This window comes from Carcharodon carcharias, chromosome 26, assembly GCF_017639515.1.
Source record: "Carcharodon carcharias isolate sCarCar2 chromosome 26, sCarCar2.pri, whole genome shotgun sequence".
In the NCBI taxonomy this organism is placed as follows: domain Eukaryota; kingdom Metazoa; phylum Chordata; class Chondrichthyes; order Lamniformes; family Lamnidae; genus Carcharodon; species Carcharodon carcharias.
This window is the reverse complement of record NC_054492.1, coordinates 30,879,190-30,897,774: the sequence shown is the minus strand read 5'-3', so window position 1 is coordinate 30,897,774 and position 18,585 is coordinate 30,879,190. Positions and strand designations below refer to the sequence as shown.

The window sequence follows — 18,585 nt, the reverse complement described above, 5'->3', positions numbered from 1 at the left end:
TTATGAATTTTAAAGTAAGGAAGATTATATTTATTATCACACACTTGCCCCGGAGGTTTAAAACACAATGTCTCACTCACACTATCGCACACCCAAAGATTAGATGCAAACGTATGCACAAACGAGTTAGGAGCAGGGTTAGGCTACTCAGCCTCCCGAGCCTGCTCCACCATTAAATAAGATCATGACTGATCTGATTTTAACCCAACTTCAAATTCCTGCATACCCAAGAATCTGTCTGCCTCTGCCTTAAAATATATTCAAGGACTCTAACTCAACCACCTTTTGAGGAAGAAAATTCCACAGTCTCCCAACCCTCTGAGAGGGAAAACTTTTCCCCATCTCTGTCCTAAATGAGCGACCCCTTATTTTGAAACAGTGACCCCAAGTTCTAGATTTTCCCACAAGAGGAAACATCCTTTCCACATCCACCCTGCCAAGTCCCCTCAGGATTTTATGTTTCAATCAAGTTGCCTCTTACTCTTCTAAACTCCAGTGGATATAAGACTGGCCTGTCCAGCCTTTCCTCATAAGACAACCCACTCATTCCAGGTATCTTGAAGATAAAGAAATACAATAACAATCTGGAATTATTTCAGTCCCTTTCCTAGCAAGCCTGTATTTTCTTGGATGAATTAATGCTTTAGCTAGAGTGCAGGTCTTCTAAAAGCAGAGGATTTTCAGTAAGCTACGAAGCTTCTTGTAGTTGAACTGCCGGCAGGTCAGCTCTCAGATGAACTTGAAGTTGAAACAGGTTGCGGGCAGGGTCCTTCTCCCGCTTTCACAGGATAGCTGTATATTGTCTTGGCTGCGTAATTGTTTTGCAGCTGGTTCGATGGCTTATATAGTGTTTCTGATGGTATCGGTCCCTGAATAGCTTCAGTTGTTATATTTTAAAAGCAGGTAACAAACATGGCTGCCTTACCCATGTGACCTATTACAAGTCAAAAGTCCTTTTCCAAATAAGAGGGTATGTTAGGCTGATACATATCCTGTATTGTGGCTTCTCAGGCCCTAAGAGCTTCAGAAAACCAAAGTCTTTGCGTTTGGGATGAAGACCCATCACAATACAAAAGGTTGATGTGATCCATTTCATAATCACCGAACACCCATTGAGTTTCAATGTCTCTATTGTCCACAGAGAAGCAGAAAGGCAAGTTGGTTGGTATGTTATAGTCCTTTCTGCTGATGGTCCATCCTTAACAAAGTGATGTGTAAATTCCACAAGCAGCAGTGTTTGTCTATATTTTAACTGGATATTTGCTTGAGTCTTAGGACTACCTGGAGCTATATATAGCCAAGGCACGTGGCATGCTACAGCCATCTTAAACAGCTTTTGGTGTCCACATTTTAAAATATAGCTTTAAAATCTGTAATATCTTCATGCCTGTCCTGGGCATCTCACTGATCTTCTGCCTCAACTCCACTTTCCTGCCTGCTCCCCATATTCCTTGAAATCCCTGAGTAATGAAAAATCTAATCTTACCCAGCCTTCAATATACTCAACAATGGAGCATCCATAACCTTCCGGATTAGAGAATTCCAAAGATTCACATGCCATTAAGTGAAGAAATTTATCCTCATCTCAGCCCTAAATAACCAACCACCCAGCCTGAGTCTGTGCCCCATGTTTTACATTTCCCAGCCTGAGCAAACAACCTCTCAATGTCCACTCTGTCAAGCCCCTTCTGAATCCTGTATGTTTCAATGAAATCATCTCTCAGTCTTGCCAACTGCAGGGAGATTATAGGCCCAATTAACTCAGCTGCTAATCTAGCGAACCTTCGCTGTACTGCCTCTAATGCAAGTGTATCCTTCCTGAGAGATGAAAACCAAAATTATGCACAGGGCTCCAGGGCCTGAATTTTCCTGTCGGCGATTTGGGGGCGAGGCCCGCTCGCCGACAGTAAAATGACGCGGAATGATGTTGGGAGGAACCCCCGACATCATCCCGGTCCATTTAAATATTGAGGAAGGCGGGGACACAGAGCGATCAGCTGCGGGCCCGCCGACCTGTCAATGGCCAATTAAGGCCATTGACAGGATAATTAAGGTAGTTAAATGCCCTGCCCGGCCAACCTTAAGGCTGGCGGGCAGGCCAGGAGCCCCAGTGGGCTTCTGATAATACACAAAACCTCATCCACTGGCCGAATGAGGTTTCATGTCCAAAGTTTATGTGCTTTTTATTAGCATGTCCCATCTCGTGTGACATTGTCACATTAGGGGGACATGTTAATAATTTTTATATTTTTATATTTGTAAAGTTTTTTTAGAATGTCATTAATCTCCCTGAGACAGCACTTAGTCTCAGGGAGCAGCGCACACTTGCGCGAAACAGCGCACTTTGACAGTTGGGGAATCCCTCCTCTCCCCCCGCACGGGGAACGCATAGTACTTCCCATCGGGCAGACCGCTGGATGGGCCTTAATTTTACCCGCCCACTCAAAATGGCGGCGGGCCCCGTTCCGGCGGCGGAGTTCAGCTGCCCACCCGCCGCCTAGCCGGTGGGGCCCGCCCGCCAACCAAGGGCAAAATTCTGCCCCAGGTATGGTCTCACCAAAGCCCTATACAATTGCAGCAAGATTTCCTTGTTCTTGCGCTCCAATCTGCTTTCAGTAAAGGCCTATATGCCAATTGCTTTCCAAATTGCTTTATAAATTAGGCATGGAGCATTACTTTGACCTTAACAATCGCGTTGTGGAGCAGGTGCTACTGGTGCAGCACTGTGGTGCACCGATAAATACGCTTTACAGGTATGTTCCCTTTCCAATGCTCCTCTTCTGAAAATGCTGATTCATGCTGTGATTCAAGTTACCGCAGGCACCGCCTGCCCTTTGCATGGAGTAGAACCAGTTTTTTCTAGGTGTCAGCCCACATAACAAACTTTCACATACTATTTGTCAACGGGAGGGTATCACAAGTGAATCACATTCTGTTTCTATATGATGTTTATACACATGCACTTTTCAGCAGGAATCACAGGACAGTGATCGAGTCCGCTCTTCCTAACCCAGGGCAGTGCAATGAAATTATTCTTTGATTTTTTTTTTTCCTTTTGTGTCTTTCTCTTTAATTGTCTTAGACTGGAATCTCCAAGAGGCTTAAGCAAATCAAGGCTGCACACACAATACAGAATAAGGAAGGCTTTAGTTGCAGTGGTTCATAGAGAAATAATAAGCATTTTGGGTGAGGGCATCTGTTGCCCATGAAGCTGCACCTCAACATGAGTTGTGCGTTTTCAGGAGTGAACAGGAGGGAACTATTGGCTGGAGGCCAAACAGAAGAGAAATCAAAGGCAAAATGTTTTCCAGGACTCTAGCATGGTCAGGTTTTGGTCAAAGAAAGGGAGCAATTAAGTGAATGATAAGCGAGGCGTGGTTGAGGGAGCCAAAAGGAAAAGCCTGTGATGAAAATTAAAGATCGAATATACTCAAACAGTGAGCCAATCAACATAAATGCGAGGTTCTACCCATTAGACCAATTTAAACACAACGGAAACTTGCATTCTGCAAAGCTGCAATGTACACACTTAAATACAAGGTAAACGTTCACTTTTTGAATGAGAAATCCGACTAAATGACAAGGCCCATCGTGGAGAACAGTGCCAAGGCTGCAAGTGTTTGCGCAGGATACAGGGTAATGAATCGCGGAGACGAATAATGAAAACAAGAACACATCTGTTTTTTTAATGAATTACCCACTTTAGAAAAAGCCTTTTCAGAAATCGTTATGTCCGAAAGCCACTCAATTCTATTCCATTAGCAGGTTGAATAGAGAAAAGCAGATATCGAGAGGACTTCGGCCTCTCGAGTTTAATATGATGAAAATGCAGAGGGCAGCTCTCTCACCAGTGATTTGAACACCATGTGACAAAGCCTGTCTCATGGGTTTACTGCTTTCTACATGTTAGCCATAATTGATTATAAAAGTAACAGGTCTGCCTGGCTGAAATTTTTCTCTGCCTTCAGATCTGTCGCAAGTTGAAGGAACGAGAAAATCGATCAACCGATAGAGCTTCCTCATTCTTACCTAAAGGCCATTTCATTACAAAGGCAAGGCCATAAAAAGTGAATTTGTTCTTTAACAGGAGCTCAAAGTATTGATTTAGAGTAGTGCATCTGTCATTTCTTTTTCATTTATTCCCCTCTCTTACATATTTTCTATCAGTCTAGCAAGATTAATCCATCAACCAAAAGAGCTCTAATATCAAATTAGAACAGTGGTTCTTGCTGTGTGTAGCCATATCTACTTTGAAAGTTAACTTTTTTCACAGCTGGCCTATTGAACTCCCCCTTCTCCTTCCCAACTCCTTCTTGTAATGTCCATGACAGTAACAGTATGAGTGACAAAGTCCCATTTTCACATTAAGGGTACCCTCAATCGTGTTGTGTGTCACTACCACCATTCTGAATAGGATAGATTTCGAACAGATCTAGCAACTGGGCAACCATGAGGCAGCAGCAGAATTGTACTCAACCACAATCTGTAATCTCATGGCCCAGCATATACCCCACTCTACCATTACCATCAAGCCAGGGGATCAACCCTGGTTCAATGAAGAGTGCAGGAGGGCATGCCAGGAGAAGCACTAGGCATACCATAAATGAGATATCAATCCGGTGAAGCTCAACACAGGACTACTTGCGTGCCAAATAGCAAAAGCAGCAAGTGATAGACAGAGTTAAGCAATTCCACATCCAACAGATCAGATTTAAGCTCTGCAGTCCTGCCACATCCAGTCGTGAATGGTGGCAGACAATTAAACAACTCACTGGAGGAGGAGGCTCCACAAATATCCTCATTCTCAAGATAGTGAGCCCAGAACATCAGTGCAAAAGATATGGCTGAAGCATTTGCAACAACCTTCAGCCAGAAGTGCTGAGTGGATGATCCATCTTGGCATCCTTCGGAGGTCCCCAGCATCACAGATGCAAGTCTTCAGCCAATTCTGGATACTGTAAAGGCTATGGGCCCAGACAAATATTCTGGCAATAGTATTTAATGTGCTCCAGAACTTGTGCCCCTGGTCAAATTGTTCCAGCACAAAATCCTGAAACTCCCTAACAGCACTGTGGGTGCACCTACACCACATGAATTGCAGCAGTTCAAGAAGTCAGCTCACCACCACCTTCTCAAGGGCAACTAAGGATGGTCAATAAATGCTGGCCCAGCCATATCACATAACTGAATAAAAAAGAAAAAAAATCCACAACACTGGCATCTGCCTGGCAATGTGGAAAATTGCCCAGGTATGTCCTATACACAAAAAGCAGGACAAATCCAACCTGGTCAATTACTTCCCCATCAGTCTACTCTCGATCGTCAGTAAAGTGATGAAAGGGATCATCAACAGCGCTATCAAGCGCCACTTGCTTAGCTCAGTTTGGATTCCACCAGGGCCACTCAGCTCCTGACCTCACTACAGCCTTGGTTCAAACATAGACAAAAGAGCTGAACTCCAGGGATGAGGTGTGAGTGACTGCCATTGGCATCAAGGCAGCATTTGACCGAGTGTGGCAGCAAGGAGCTCAAGCAAAACTGGAGTCAATGCGAATCAGGGGAAAACTCTTCGCTGGTTGGAGTTATACCTATAACAAAGGAGAATGGTTGTGGTTGTTGGATGTCAATCATCTCAGTTCCAGGGCATCACTGTAGGAGTTCCTCAGGGTGGTGTACTATGCCCAACCGTCTTCAGCTGTTTCATCAATGACCTTCCTTCCATCATAAGGTCAGAAGTGGGGACGTTCTCTGATAATTGCACAACGTTCAGCACCATTCATGACTCCTCAGATACTGAAACAGTCTATGTCCAAATACTGTAAGAACCGGACAATATTCAGGCTTGGGCTGACAAGTGGCAAGTAACATATGTGCCAGCAAGTGTCAGGCAATAACCATCTCCAACAGAAGAGAATCTAACCATTGCCCCTTGACATTCAATGGTATTACCATTCCTGAATCCTTCACTATCAATATCCTGGGTGGTTACCATTGACCAGAAGTTGAACTGGACTAGTCACATAAACACTGTGGCTACAAGAGCAGGTCAAAGGCTTGGAATCCTGTGGAGAATGACTCACCACCTGATTCCCCAAAGCCTGTCCACCATCAACAAGCACATGTCAGGAGTGTGATGGAATACTCTCCGCTTGCCTGGATGAATGCAACTCCAACAACACTCAAGAAGCTTGACACCATCCAGGACAAAGCAACCCACTCGACTGGCACCCCATCCACAAACATTTGCTTCCTCCGATGCACAGTAGCAGCTGTGTGTACCATCTACAGGATGCACTGCAGGAACTTACCAAGGCTCCTTAGACAGCATGTTCTAAACCCACAACCGCTACCATGTAGAAGGACAAGGGCAGCAGACACATGAGGACACCACCACCTGGAAGTTCCCCTCTTAGTCACTCACCATCCTGACTTGGAAATATAGTGTCATTCCTTCACTGATGCTGGGTCAAAATCCTGGGACTCCCTCCCTAACAGCACTGTGGGTGTACCTACACCATAGGCACTGCAGCAGTTCAAGAAGGCGGTTCACCACCACCTTCTAAAGGGCTGTTAGGGACGGGCAATAATTGCAGCGACGCCCACATCCCATGAATGAATAAAAAAAACTATGAATTGCATTCCAGGATATGAAAATATACATTGTTCAAATCCTGTTCACCTTCTGCAGGAGAATGATTGCCTAGTGAGTTACTAGTTTCTGGCACTGTTTCAAAGACCACTGTTGTTTCCTCTCCTCCCACCTAGAACAGGTTTTAGGAGCTTCTCCCTGAACACTCCAAGTGCCTTTGCCTTAACATTACCTAAATGAGGTAACATGGAGTCCACCCATCAAACTGGTTCTATCTGTTCACCACACTTCATCATTCTGACTAGCTTTGCCCTTTCAGCCCTGGAACTGCAGTCCTTTGTTTTTTTCTGCTGCATATTCTCCAAAAGTATTGTCCTGGGTTTACTTTTTATACCCTGTTCAGTATCTGCCAAACCTCCATCAAGCTCCCTCTTCGAAGGTGAAGAGTCCCAGTTTACTTGTTCCTCACAGTTCATCTCCATCCAGCAGCTCCCTCCTGTTCACTTCCCTTCTCTCCTGAAAATACACAACTCATGCTGGGGATACAGTTCCATGGTCATCAGGTGCCCTCCAACACCTTACTCAAAATGCATATCATTTCTCCAGGAACCACTGCATCTAAAGCCTTCCTTATACCCTATTGTGCATCCTTGATTTGCACAAGTCTCTCAGGGATTCCAATGGAGACAGATGATTAACGAGAAAGACACAGAGAAAAAAAATGAATCAAAGAATAATTTCAGCGTGTTATGAAAAGATAAAGCATCCAGGACTCCTGCTCCTGTGATTCCTGCTGAAAAATGCATGTGTATAAACATCAAATAGGAACAGATTGTGATTGAGTTGTGATATCCTCCCATTGCCAAATAGTCTGCCAAAGTTCAGTGTTTGGACTCAAACCCAAAAACTGGTCCTATTCCATGCAAAGGTGCCTGTGGTAACTTGTGGCAATCGTTAACGACCAGCATTTATTACCCATTTCTACCTCTAGGCCCAGCATTTTGCTGCATCAAGCAACACTCCAGCTGTTGCCCTCCCAGGGCAATTTAACAGCTTCAGTCTGACCTCCCAGAATTTGGGCTCAAAAACACAGGCATTATAACCAACATTTTAATCACCTTGAAGCTGAGCTTCTCAAGGGATTCCCCTATTTCTGAGAAGATCCACGGGAACTCTGGAAAATCAATGTCAGCACACGCTTTGTTGTTTCTCCAGAATTTTCATGAATCTTCCACCAAACTTATTTCTTGCCCCCTAGCCACCCCAAAACACCCAGCCCTACCTAGCCTATAATCTCTGAGACTGGCAACAAAAAAAAAAAGCAGAAAATAGTTCCATGGACAATAAATCTCAGTCCAGCTTCCTCTTGAAGGCATGGAGAGCACCAGCACCCACCACACAAGCCAGCAATTAATTCCAAAGGCTCGGTATTCACTAGGAGAAGAATCATCTAACATCTAACCTACAAGAAAAAGTTTAAGGACTGGCGACTACAGGTCGATCTGTTTAATCAGTGGTGAGTAAGATTTTAAAAACAATAATGGGTTAAAATGAACAAGTACTTGACGAGGCTTGAGTTAAGGAAGGAGAGCCAGTGTGGATTTGTCAATGGCAGGTCGTGTTTGGCTAACTTAATTGAATTTTTGATGAAGTAACAGAGAAGGTTTATGAAGGGAATGTAGTGGATGTTGTCTATGTGAATTTGAAAAAACATTTGACAAGAAACCACATAAAAAGCTGGCTAACAAAATTGAGGTTTATGGAATACGAAGGTCAGCATCAGCTTGGATAAAAAAACTGACTCAAGCACAGAAAACAATGAGTCATTGTAATTGGCTGTTTTTTCAGACTGGAGAAGGGTTGACAGCGGTACTCCCCAAGAGTCAGTGCTAAGATCACTTCTTTTTCATACATATACATATATATATATATATATATATATATATATACACACATATACACACACATATAAATGACTTAGATATTGGAATACAGGATAAAATTTCAAATTTTGTCAATGAGGCCATACTTGGAGTAGCAAATAGTGAGAATGATACCAAACGATTGCAACAAGACATAGATAGGCTGGCAGAATGAGCAGGCAAATGTCAGCTGGGGTTTAATACAGAGAAATGTGATGTGGTGCATTTTACAGAAAGGATAGGGAGAGGCAATATACACTTTATGGTACAGCTCTAAAGATCGTGCTGGGGTTTCATGTGCATAGATCTTTGAAGGTGGCCAGATATAGTGAGAGAGTTGGTAGCAAAGCATATGGGATCTTGGTCTTCATAAATAGAGGTATTAAGTAAAAAGCAGGGAGGTTATGCTGAACCTTTATAAGATTATGGTTAGGACACAATTAGAGTACTTCTCATCACCACACTTTAAAAAGGACGTTGAAGCCCTTGACCAGGTACAAAGGAGATTTACCAGAATGGCTTCCGAGATGAGGGAACTTAGCAATAAGCTGAGGTTGCAGAAATTGGATTATTCACCTTGGAGGAAAGAAGTTTGAGGGGAGATCTGAGATGTACTAGATTATGACAGGTTTAGGTGAGATAGACAAAGAAAAGTTGTTCCCATTAGTTGAGCTGCAAGGACTTGAGGACATAGATTTAAGGCTTTGGGCAAGAGATACGGGGAGGAAAGTGAGGAAAAACCATTTCATGCAGTGAATGACCTGGAACTCGCTGCCTATAAGGGTGGTGGAAGCGGAGACGATCAATGACTTCAAATGGAAATTGGATGAGCACTTGAGGGGAATAGAGGGCAACAGGGATAGAGCGGGAGGTTGGGACTGACTGGATTGCTCTACAGAGGACTAGCATGGACTCGATGGGCTGAATGGCCTCCTTTTGTGCCATAACAGCTCTATGACTATTCCTATTACTCTGTAATCGAAATAAACATCGCCGCATCATCTCCAATCTGTCACATAGTAAGCAACAAGTCAACTATTTTCGCAAGTCTCTTTCAGCTCTCCCCCTTCCTCCTTCATGACAAAAGATTAATTTTTTTTTATGAGTTTGTCAATGACTACTCACCAATCATCTTAATCCTTCCAAACTTGTCCATAAACAGTGCGGACACAATGTTTCCCGGCAACACAGCCAAGGACCCCAGGAAACTGACCAAGTAAGTAAGAAAGGCAGTTTCAGCATCATCACTGAAGTCAATCTGGCAGCCTTCCTTATTGTGGAGGAAAGTGCTATTTATAAACCTGCTGTGAGCAAATCTTGTCTTGAAGAGATCTGGAAATAAAAAACAAGAGTTCAGTGTGATGACATGTGTCATCAAGGGCTGACCTTCTGCAATGAGGGTGAAGACACTCTGTGACAAATAACTAGTTCATGGTTCATGTTAATGTTTTAGAGCTATTGTTTAGTTCTGGGAAGATTACTGTAGAAAATAGGATAAATGCTTGGATTCGATTACACATAAAAGGTCGGGACTGCTTTGACTTAAGGGGTTAGGGGCTGGAAGAGATGGAACGATAAAAAATCAGATGGGATTACTCAGCTGGAGAACTTGTAATGGAGGGAAAATTGGCTTGGAGATCAGTTTAAGGAGAGGCCAGATCAAACTATATCAGCATGGGGATGGGTGGAGCTTAAGAAGCTCCTCTGGTTTCAAATTATCTGTGTGTTTGTTGGGAGAGCGGGAGTGCTACAGCAAGGAAGAGACCATACTGAAATGGTGTTGCTGTTAGCAGGCTCCAGGCAGTTAGGGCTCAGGAAAAGCCCTGGGAGCCATTTGTAGCTCGGTGCAGCTGAGAGACTGGAGTCTTGAGAGGCTTAGGGGCAGTGTCAGATTAGTGAAGCTAGCAGCCTGTGAAAGAGTTGAAATCGTGCCAGTAATTAGAGGAGGAGTGCAGCTATGTGAATCCCATGGAACGCAGTCTCAGGAAGAGAGACTGAACCACCAGTGGGTGAGCAGTCATTGAGGCAGACTGAGTCAGAGCGGCTCTTGAGGGAATTCAGAGGCTAGATCTTCGAAAGTGAAGAGTTGAAATTCCTCATAAGGGAAACAGAGTTTTAACAAACCAATGTCTGGGTGGTTTGCTGAGAAATCCGTGGGATTTGACTTGGTCATATCTGCCATTTGATGTGCAGTGTTTGACCACAGTTTGCCTGTTAATTCATATTTACCTCATGTTAATTCTGAATGTTAAGAGTATGAATAGACATTGTAAACTGTTTTACTTTTCTGACTTTGTATTGTAAAGTTCATTTTGCGTTTAAAACACTGGAAACTTGTGGTTTTATTCTCCTAGTGGGTAGCTGGGATTTCAAACTTTGTCTACTTTAAACAAAAAGTTACTGGTCCCCAACTGGATTACAACAACCTTTCTGGGGTAGTGTAGGGGGAGCACCATTCTGAATGTCTCCTGTGATGTAACATCTCTGGAATCATTAGATGAGATCGTGTGCAGGGGCACACGATTCTAAATCTGAGTTCTGCTGCACTAGATCTGGGAGAGCTGGAAGCCAATAATGGGCTGCCCAAAACGAAAAAGCTGTTCCACTTGCCACTACAGACATTCCTCATCTCAATAAAGATAAAATCTCACCAGAAAAAAATCGGAGAAGTGTAGAAGAATAAGAAAAAAATCTGTTTTCTTGACCTGGCCTGTCTCTTTAAGATTGTTAATGACACCCTCTCACACATATTGCCCTCTCTGTCCCTCACTCTGAAGTCACTGGTCCTCTCCCCTTTCTTCTTTTTTCTAACATGCTAAAGTTGCCTCACTCTCTCTTTCCCTCTCTCTCTGCCTGCCTCTGTCTCCCTCTCTCTGTCCCATCCACCTCTAACACTGCTGATGCTGCTCCCTCTTCAACTCCCCTTCTCTCCATGTCTCTGTCCCTTGTCCAGTTTTCCTCCATCCACAGCATTTAGGCTGGTCCACCACTGTAGATCCAGACACAGGAAAATCTCACCTTTTATTTAAATTAGGGCTATTGGAATATTGGAAAAAGGACAAAGATTTAAGGAATTGTTTAACTTTTTCGCCTTCTGAGATGAAGCCCAAGTCAAGTGGAGCAAAACCTATTAGGTTGACACAGACATCATAAGCCATACCACCTGTTAAAAATTAATTGCGTTGTTTTGTGAAGTGACAGAGATATAATCAAATCTGCCTGGAAAATTAATAATTGCTGCCATTTTTAATTATGTCATATTTTGTGCTTTCTTTATCATTGTGGTCCATCTTATCTTAAAACTGAGCTGAATTAGAAATAGAGTTAAAACATAATTCATAAGATGTCTGTCAGGGACACTATTACACACCTAAGAGTAAATTGCTCTCTCCTCTACTTTAATTGTGGTGTTAAACGGTTTAATTTAAAAAGCAGAGAGAGGAATTTGAAACGAGAATGTTAAATGGTGGCATCTCCAGGCTGTAATATTGTAATAAGGGTTATCACATTAGAAGCTTATTTTGACAAGGTGTGGTTGAAGAGAATAATAAATTTGCCTCTACGACAGCACCTCCCAAACTTATAACCTCCACCATCTAGAAGGACAAGGTGCATGGGAACACCATCAGCTCCAAGTCAAACACGATTCTGACTTGGACACATATTGCAGTTCCTTCATCATCGCTGGGTCAAAATCCTGGAACTCCCTGCCTAACACCACTGCAGGTTTACCTACACCTCAAAGATTGCAGTGCTTCAAGAAGAAAGCGCACCATCTCCTCTACAAGGGCAACTGCGATAGGCAAGTTATGCTGACCTTGCCAGTGACGCCCATATTCCATGATTGAATAATTAAAAAGTTCTCTGAACTCAGGCAGAAAGGCAGCTGAGGTGTTCCAGCTGGGCCCAGCTTTCCTTCGCCTGAGAAGGCTGGTGGGTGGGTGGGAGAAAATGTCAGCTGGGGTTCCAGCCACTGAACGTTGCCCTGACCCTACCACTCACAAATGGTACCTCTTCATCACTGTGGACAGTTACCAACTAGACTCGCATGTGGAGTATGGTTGTAAGAACCTGGTATCTAAGGGTTGGCAGTACCAGCAAGAATCAACACCTTCAGGGATGGGGAGAAAAATCAGAGTGGAAAAATGGTAATATAGTCTGAGTTAGCATGGGTCTTGATAAAGTAGAGGAGCTACTTTATTCCATTTGCTAACATTACAATAAAGTCAGCATGAGTGTGGAATGGGAAATCTCCTTGTGCCATTGGCAAATGGAGACAACTATCACTCCCCACCCCAGATCTTCTGTTAAAACAGTGGTTTAAATAGACGAGAGTGCCAATGCCCTCAGAGACTGACCTGTGTTATAAAAGATAGTCGCTGTAAAAGTGCAGTTCTTGAAGTAAGTGTTTGTTGATGTGATATCTTCAAAGTAGCATTCCTCAAACAGGGAATCTTCAAAGGTCACAGATTTGAATTTAATCCCAATGAATCTGTCCAGAAATAAAGTGGCAATTAGAAAAATACACAGGTTGGGATATTACACACACTGTGTCACGTAATGGATCATACGCAGTTTGGTGTTTTAATTTACACTTTCCTTATAAAGATGTAATGGCCTCAACCACATCTTGTGGCATTGCAGTCCATGCTCTAACCACTCTCTCTGTAGCAAAAATCTCTTACCTCTTGCTTTGTGACAACTTTAAAATGATGAGTCTCTCATCACTGACTCCCAAAAAGGGTAAAATAATATTTCCCTATTCAATCTGTCAAAACAATTCATAATTTTAAAGAACCTCCTCAGCCTTCTCTGTCTCAGTATTGCAAATCTCTCCTTGTAGTTTCCCATCCTTGGGATAATCCCAGTGAATCGCCATTGTACACTCTCTGTAATGGTAACAGTCTTTCCACATTAGGGCTGTCAAAAATGTAGATGGTAGTCATGTACAAATTCTTTGTCATAATCTCTTTGTCCTTGTGCTGTTTGTTGGCACTCCCTCCAAATGCTGCCAATACTAATTCATGATTTAGTATAAAACACTCTGCCGCACAGATCCTAGATCTGATTGAGCGACATCAGGTATGAGCTGCCACTACTGAGATGAGATGAGCTACAAAGAAGTGAGAAAAATATCTGCGATTGGCGAATCAATGATTCCCTGGTTAGGTCTCTTGGGGCAGTCACTCAACCTTTGTCATGGAATTTTGCAGTGGGATTTTTTTCAGTGAGATTTTGCTGTGAGCTTTTACCATGTGAGATTTTATGGTGTGATTTTGTGGTGCAACAGTTGATCAAAGAAATAGAAAACAACACATTTATGCATGTCTGGTTACTCCGATATTAAATACAGGATAACAAACATGTTAAACGCAATACAATACACAGACTAGGATGTTCTAGACTATATTGTGTTGTACAAGGTAATAGAGATCCTGAAATGTGCTATGCATAATCCAATTGGAGTTCTTTTGTGGAGTAGGTTGGGTTGATAGTTGTCAAACTGTTCTGGCCTGACATTCTATATAGGCTCACCTGACATTGATGTATTCTCCCTCTGTATGAAACTGATTCTCCAGTGTGAAGTTAAATGTGAAGTCTTCAACTCGCTCCTGATGAAATGTCTTCATTTTGGATTCATACTCTTCATTTTGAAAGTACTTGATCATGTCCGGGAACCACACTGTCAGTCCATAGTAGCTGAACAAGAGCAGAGGCCAAACTGAATAGGGTTCAACATACAATTCCAAAATTCATTACTTCTTAGTTAATGGCCCAATCCCATGTGACATGAGCTGCCCAATCATTAGTCCATCTTCCATTTATAGAAAAGGAACCAAAGAATGAATATTTTAACTAGAAGAGACTGGAAGATTCTGTTAAATGAAAACTCCAGACCCTAACTAGCTTTCCAGGCTTATCCACGACATGAACAGTCTGGGATCAGTAATTCATTCTACATATTAGTTGACTTGGATTATTAATTTGTGAAAATTGTGACAATATATTGTGTCTATTTTTCTGAAGTTTCAAAGTAGAGATCATCTCCAAATGCGGATTGCTGTGTAGCAGACGTTGCATGGGGAGCTTATCAATTATGAAAGGTGTTCTCTGGTAGCTGAACCTCCTCTCAACTTAGACTCAACTACTCTCCTGCTATTGACGCTGGGGTCTGTTCCCCTCTGAGCTTTCCTCTCTTGTTTCAAAAATCCAAATGCATAAGCCCACGCTCTTCCTCCTTTCTGTTTCCTCACTGAACTGAAATCAAAACTCGTCACACCATCTCTCATTCTAGCTACTTATCCACCTGCCTTCCTGTCTTCCCATGGCTTTCTAGAAAAGACCAGTGGAAGGGGTTGCCAAGCCTCTTTTGTGACGACCTTCTGCAGATTGGGAAGGGCAAAGGTTATCATCCTGTGACAGCTTCCTCTAGCGAATAAAACCAGTTAGGAAATAATCACAGGTTCAACTGCTCTTGAAAGGCAGAGATAGTAAACTTAATAGCATTAGATTATGTATGACTTCTTTCAAAGAGCCAGCACAAACGTGATGGGCTGACTGGCTGCCTTCTGCACTGTAAGCTTCAATGATTCTGCTATCTGAGGCTCCATTATACAGTCCATTATCTTTTCCCACCAGATTTTATTCAAAAGGATTCGTCCGAGCTTTCTTAATTGATAGTCAATTCACAAACCTTTCCATTATTTTTTGTGCATTTTTCATTGTTTCTGCCAATTACTGTTGTGTGAGTTGTGTGATTCTTATGCTCTTTAAGGACAGGAAGGTTATAAGAAGATTTTATGTGAACCCTGGGCAAATATCATGTTTCTTTTTCACACAGAAGGCTGACATTCACATTCAGCCAGAATAATGGATGACAATTCCCTTCCCACTGTCTTCAAAGGTCCAACTTGAAAGGAGTTCTGATCAAACTCAATCTGGGTCCTAATGGGCACATAGCACAAACTGTCTCTAATTTGGCACTAATTGGCATTAAATTAGCAACAAGATAGTTGGCATGAGAAATGGAAAACATCACACTGGTGCAGTAGGAAGCAGTTCTCTGAAAATGAAAGCAATGGATGCAGAACAAAGAGAATTTTACCTGCATCTAACTTATGCTATACCTGACACAGGAGATTTGATGCTGCAGCATCAAGGAAGCTTTGCATTGCATCTAATCCGTGCTATACCTGACCCACAAGCATCTGCCTGGACAGTCTAAGGGGACGTTCTTTTGTATGTTATTAAACTAAGAGCTCCTAATGGCAGAATGGAGAAGGAGCTTTATTCTAAATCTAATTGTGTGGCCTCTGGCCCGCAAGTATTACAAAATATTTACAGCACAGAAAAAGGCCCTTTGGCCCAACTGGTCCATGCTGGTGTTTATGCTCCACACAAGCTTCCTCCCATTCCTCTTCATCTCACCCCATTAACATACCCTTCTATTCCTTTCTCCTTCTTGCTTATCTAGCTTCCCCTTGAATACGTTTATACTATTTGCCACAACTCTTCCCTGTGGTGGTGAGTTTCACATTCTAACCACACTTATCAACAAAGAAGTTTCTCTCAAATTCACTGTTGGATTTATTAGTGAGTATCTCATATTTATGGCCCCTAGTTCTGGTCTTGCCCACAAATGGAAAGACCTTCTCTTTGACTACTTTATCAAACCCTTTCATAATCTTGAAGAACCCTATCAGGCCATCCCCTCAGTCTTCTCTTTTCTCTTTGGCTGGAATTTTCCAGCCTCTCATGCCTGCAGGATCTCCTGGTGAACGGAGATTTCGATAGCTCGCCGGCCTCATTGCGGGAAACCCGCCACGGTGGGGGTGGGGGGGGGGGGCTGGAAAATTCCAGCCTTTACGTTTGAAGGGGCAGATGGAAGCTAACTCTGTACATCACTGAAACAAAAACAGAAAATGCTGGAAAAAACTCTGCAGGTCTGACAGCATCTGTGGAGAGAGAAACAAGGTCAATGTTTCGAGTCTGTACGATCCTTCTTCAGGGCATTCAGACCCGAAACGTTAACTCTGTTTCTCTCTCCACAGATGCTGTCAGACCTGCTGAGTTTCTCCAGCATTTCCTGTTTTTGTTTCAGATTTCCAGCACCTGCAGTATTTTGCTTTTATCTGTACATCACTGGTTTCCTGCTGACAGTGCGGTATACAATTCAATTCCCAAGAACACATCAAAATAAAAGACTGAATCATTTCTCACAGTAGATATCTCAGCACTAACCTGAAGGACAAGGTGAACCAAACCACTGCCAGGAACAGAGTCGTCATCCTGTACTTGGGTGTAAAACAAAGCAACATGTTCTGCCAAACCTGAAAAATAATCAGAACTCTAATGTCAGAGAATTACTCATGGACATTCACCTGCTGTCCCATAACTGCTACATCACACCTCAATCAGTGAGTGAAAAGTATTGTACTGCCAAACCTTCATTAGGTGACAGTCTCAGAGACACTGAGGTGCTGTTTATCTTAAAGATGGGCCTTTGGAGTGGCAATTCCAATGACTTACATTTGAATCATATCAGCAGTCTTAATATAAACCATGGACAAAAAGGTAGAGTAAATGCAGGATGGCTGTGATAAACTGGTCGGTGCAATTTACAATGTCACTACGGGATGCTATCAACCAGCAATGTTGCAAAGTACAAAACATATATCTGATAAGTTGTATACTTGTACTTCATGAGAAAACAGTAGCATGGTGATTACATTCTCTTATTCCTGAGGTCTCTATCAGATGGTAGATCCTTTATCGATTATTTGCTAAACCACAGCAAAGTGCTGTGATTTTTTTAAACCACAGGTAGGGCAAGGACGAAGACCCTAAGTCTCCCTCAGCTGGAATTGAGACCTGAACCCTGTGCTGTTGGTGGTAACCCAATCCACACACTAGCCCTCTGAGCTAACCAACCCACCACAGCGGTTACGTTACTGGGCCAGAAATCCAAGAAGAAGAGCCATATGGACTCGAAACATTAACTCTGTTTCTCTCTCCACAGGCCTGCTGTGTTTTCCCAGCATTTTCTGCTTTGAGTTCAGATTTCCAGCATCTGCAGTATTTTGCTTTTATTAATCCAAAGGCCTGGACTGAAGGCTTGTAGATATAAATTCAGATTCCACCATGGCACCTGGGGATTCTATAAGAGCAATTAGTCAAACAAATCTGGAATAAAAAGCTAGAGTCAGTAATGGTCACCATGAAAATAAAGAAACTTGTAAAAAAAAACATCTGGATCACTACGGCCCTTTAGGGATGAAAATCTGCTGCCCTTTCCCAGCATGGCCTACATGTGATTCCAGACCAGCAGCAATGTGGTTAACCCTTAACTGCCTTTTGTAATGGCTTACTAAGCCCCTCACTTATATTTGGCAGATCAACCTCTGGGGGTTACCATTGACCAGAAACTGAACTGGACCAGCCATATAAATACTGTGGCTACAAGAGCAGGTCAGGGGCTGGGAATCCTGTGGCGAGTAACTCACCTCCTGACTCCCCAAAGCCTGTCCACCATCTACAAAGCACAAGTCAGGGGTGTGATGGAATATTCCCCACTTGCCTGGGTGAGTGCAGCTCCCACAACACTCAAGAAGCTTGACACCATCCAGGACAAGGCAGCCCACTTGATTGGCACCCCATCCACAAACATTCACTCCCTCCACCACCGACACACAGTGGGAGCAGTGTGTACCATCTACAAGATATGCTGCAGGAACTCACCAAGGCTCCTTCAACAGCACCTTCCAAACCCACCACCACTACCATCTAGAAGGACAAGGGCAGCAGACAGATGGGAACACCACCATCTGGAAGTTCCCCTCCAAGTCACTCGCTATCCTCACTTGGAAATATTGCTGTTCTTTCACTGGCGCTGGGTCAAATTTCTAGAACTCCCTCCCTAACAGCACTGTGGGTGTACCTACACCACAGAGACTGCAGCGGTTCAAGAAGGCAGCTCACCACCACCTTCTCAAGGACTACAAGAGATGGGCAATAAACGCCGTCCTTGTTAGTGAATGAATGGAAACATTGGTCATGTGATGTCATGATATCATC

General features: G+C 43.1%; 1 protein-coding gene across 3 annotated transcripts in view; it reads right to left on the bottom strand.

The window, feature by feature from the left end:
- The window catches only part of LOC121269811 (synaptic vesicle glycoprotein 2B-like), a 53,430-nt gene that overhangs the window by 5,787 nt on the left and 29,058 nt on the right, over positions 1-18,585 (bottom strand). For all 3 annotated transcript variants that reach the window (XM_041174778.1, XM_041174776.1, XM_041174777.1), the window contains 4 exons: positions 16,753-16,841; positions 14,047-14,211; positions 12,870-13,003; positions 9,637-9,843 (listed from right to left, as the gene is read on the bottom strand). In XM_041174778.1, the coding sequence (XP_041030712.1) occupies positions 9,637-9,843; positions 12,870-13,003; positions 14,047-14,211; positions 16,753-16,841 (595 nt within the window). The remainder of the gene's footprint in view (positions 1-9,636; positions 9,844-12,869; positions 13,004-14,046; positions 14,212-16,752; positions 16,842-18,585) is intronic.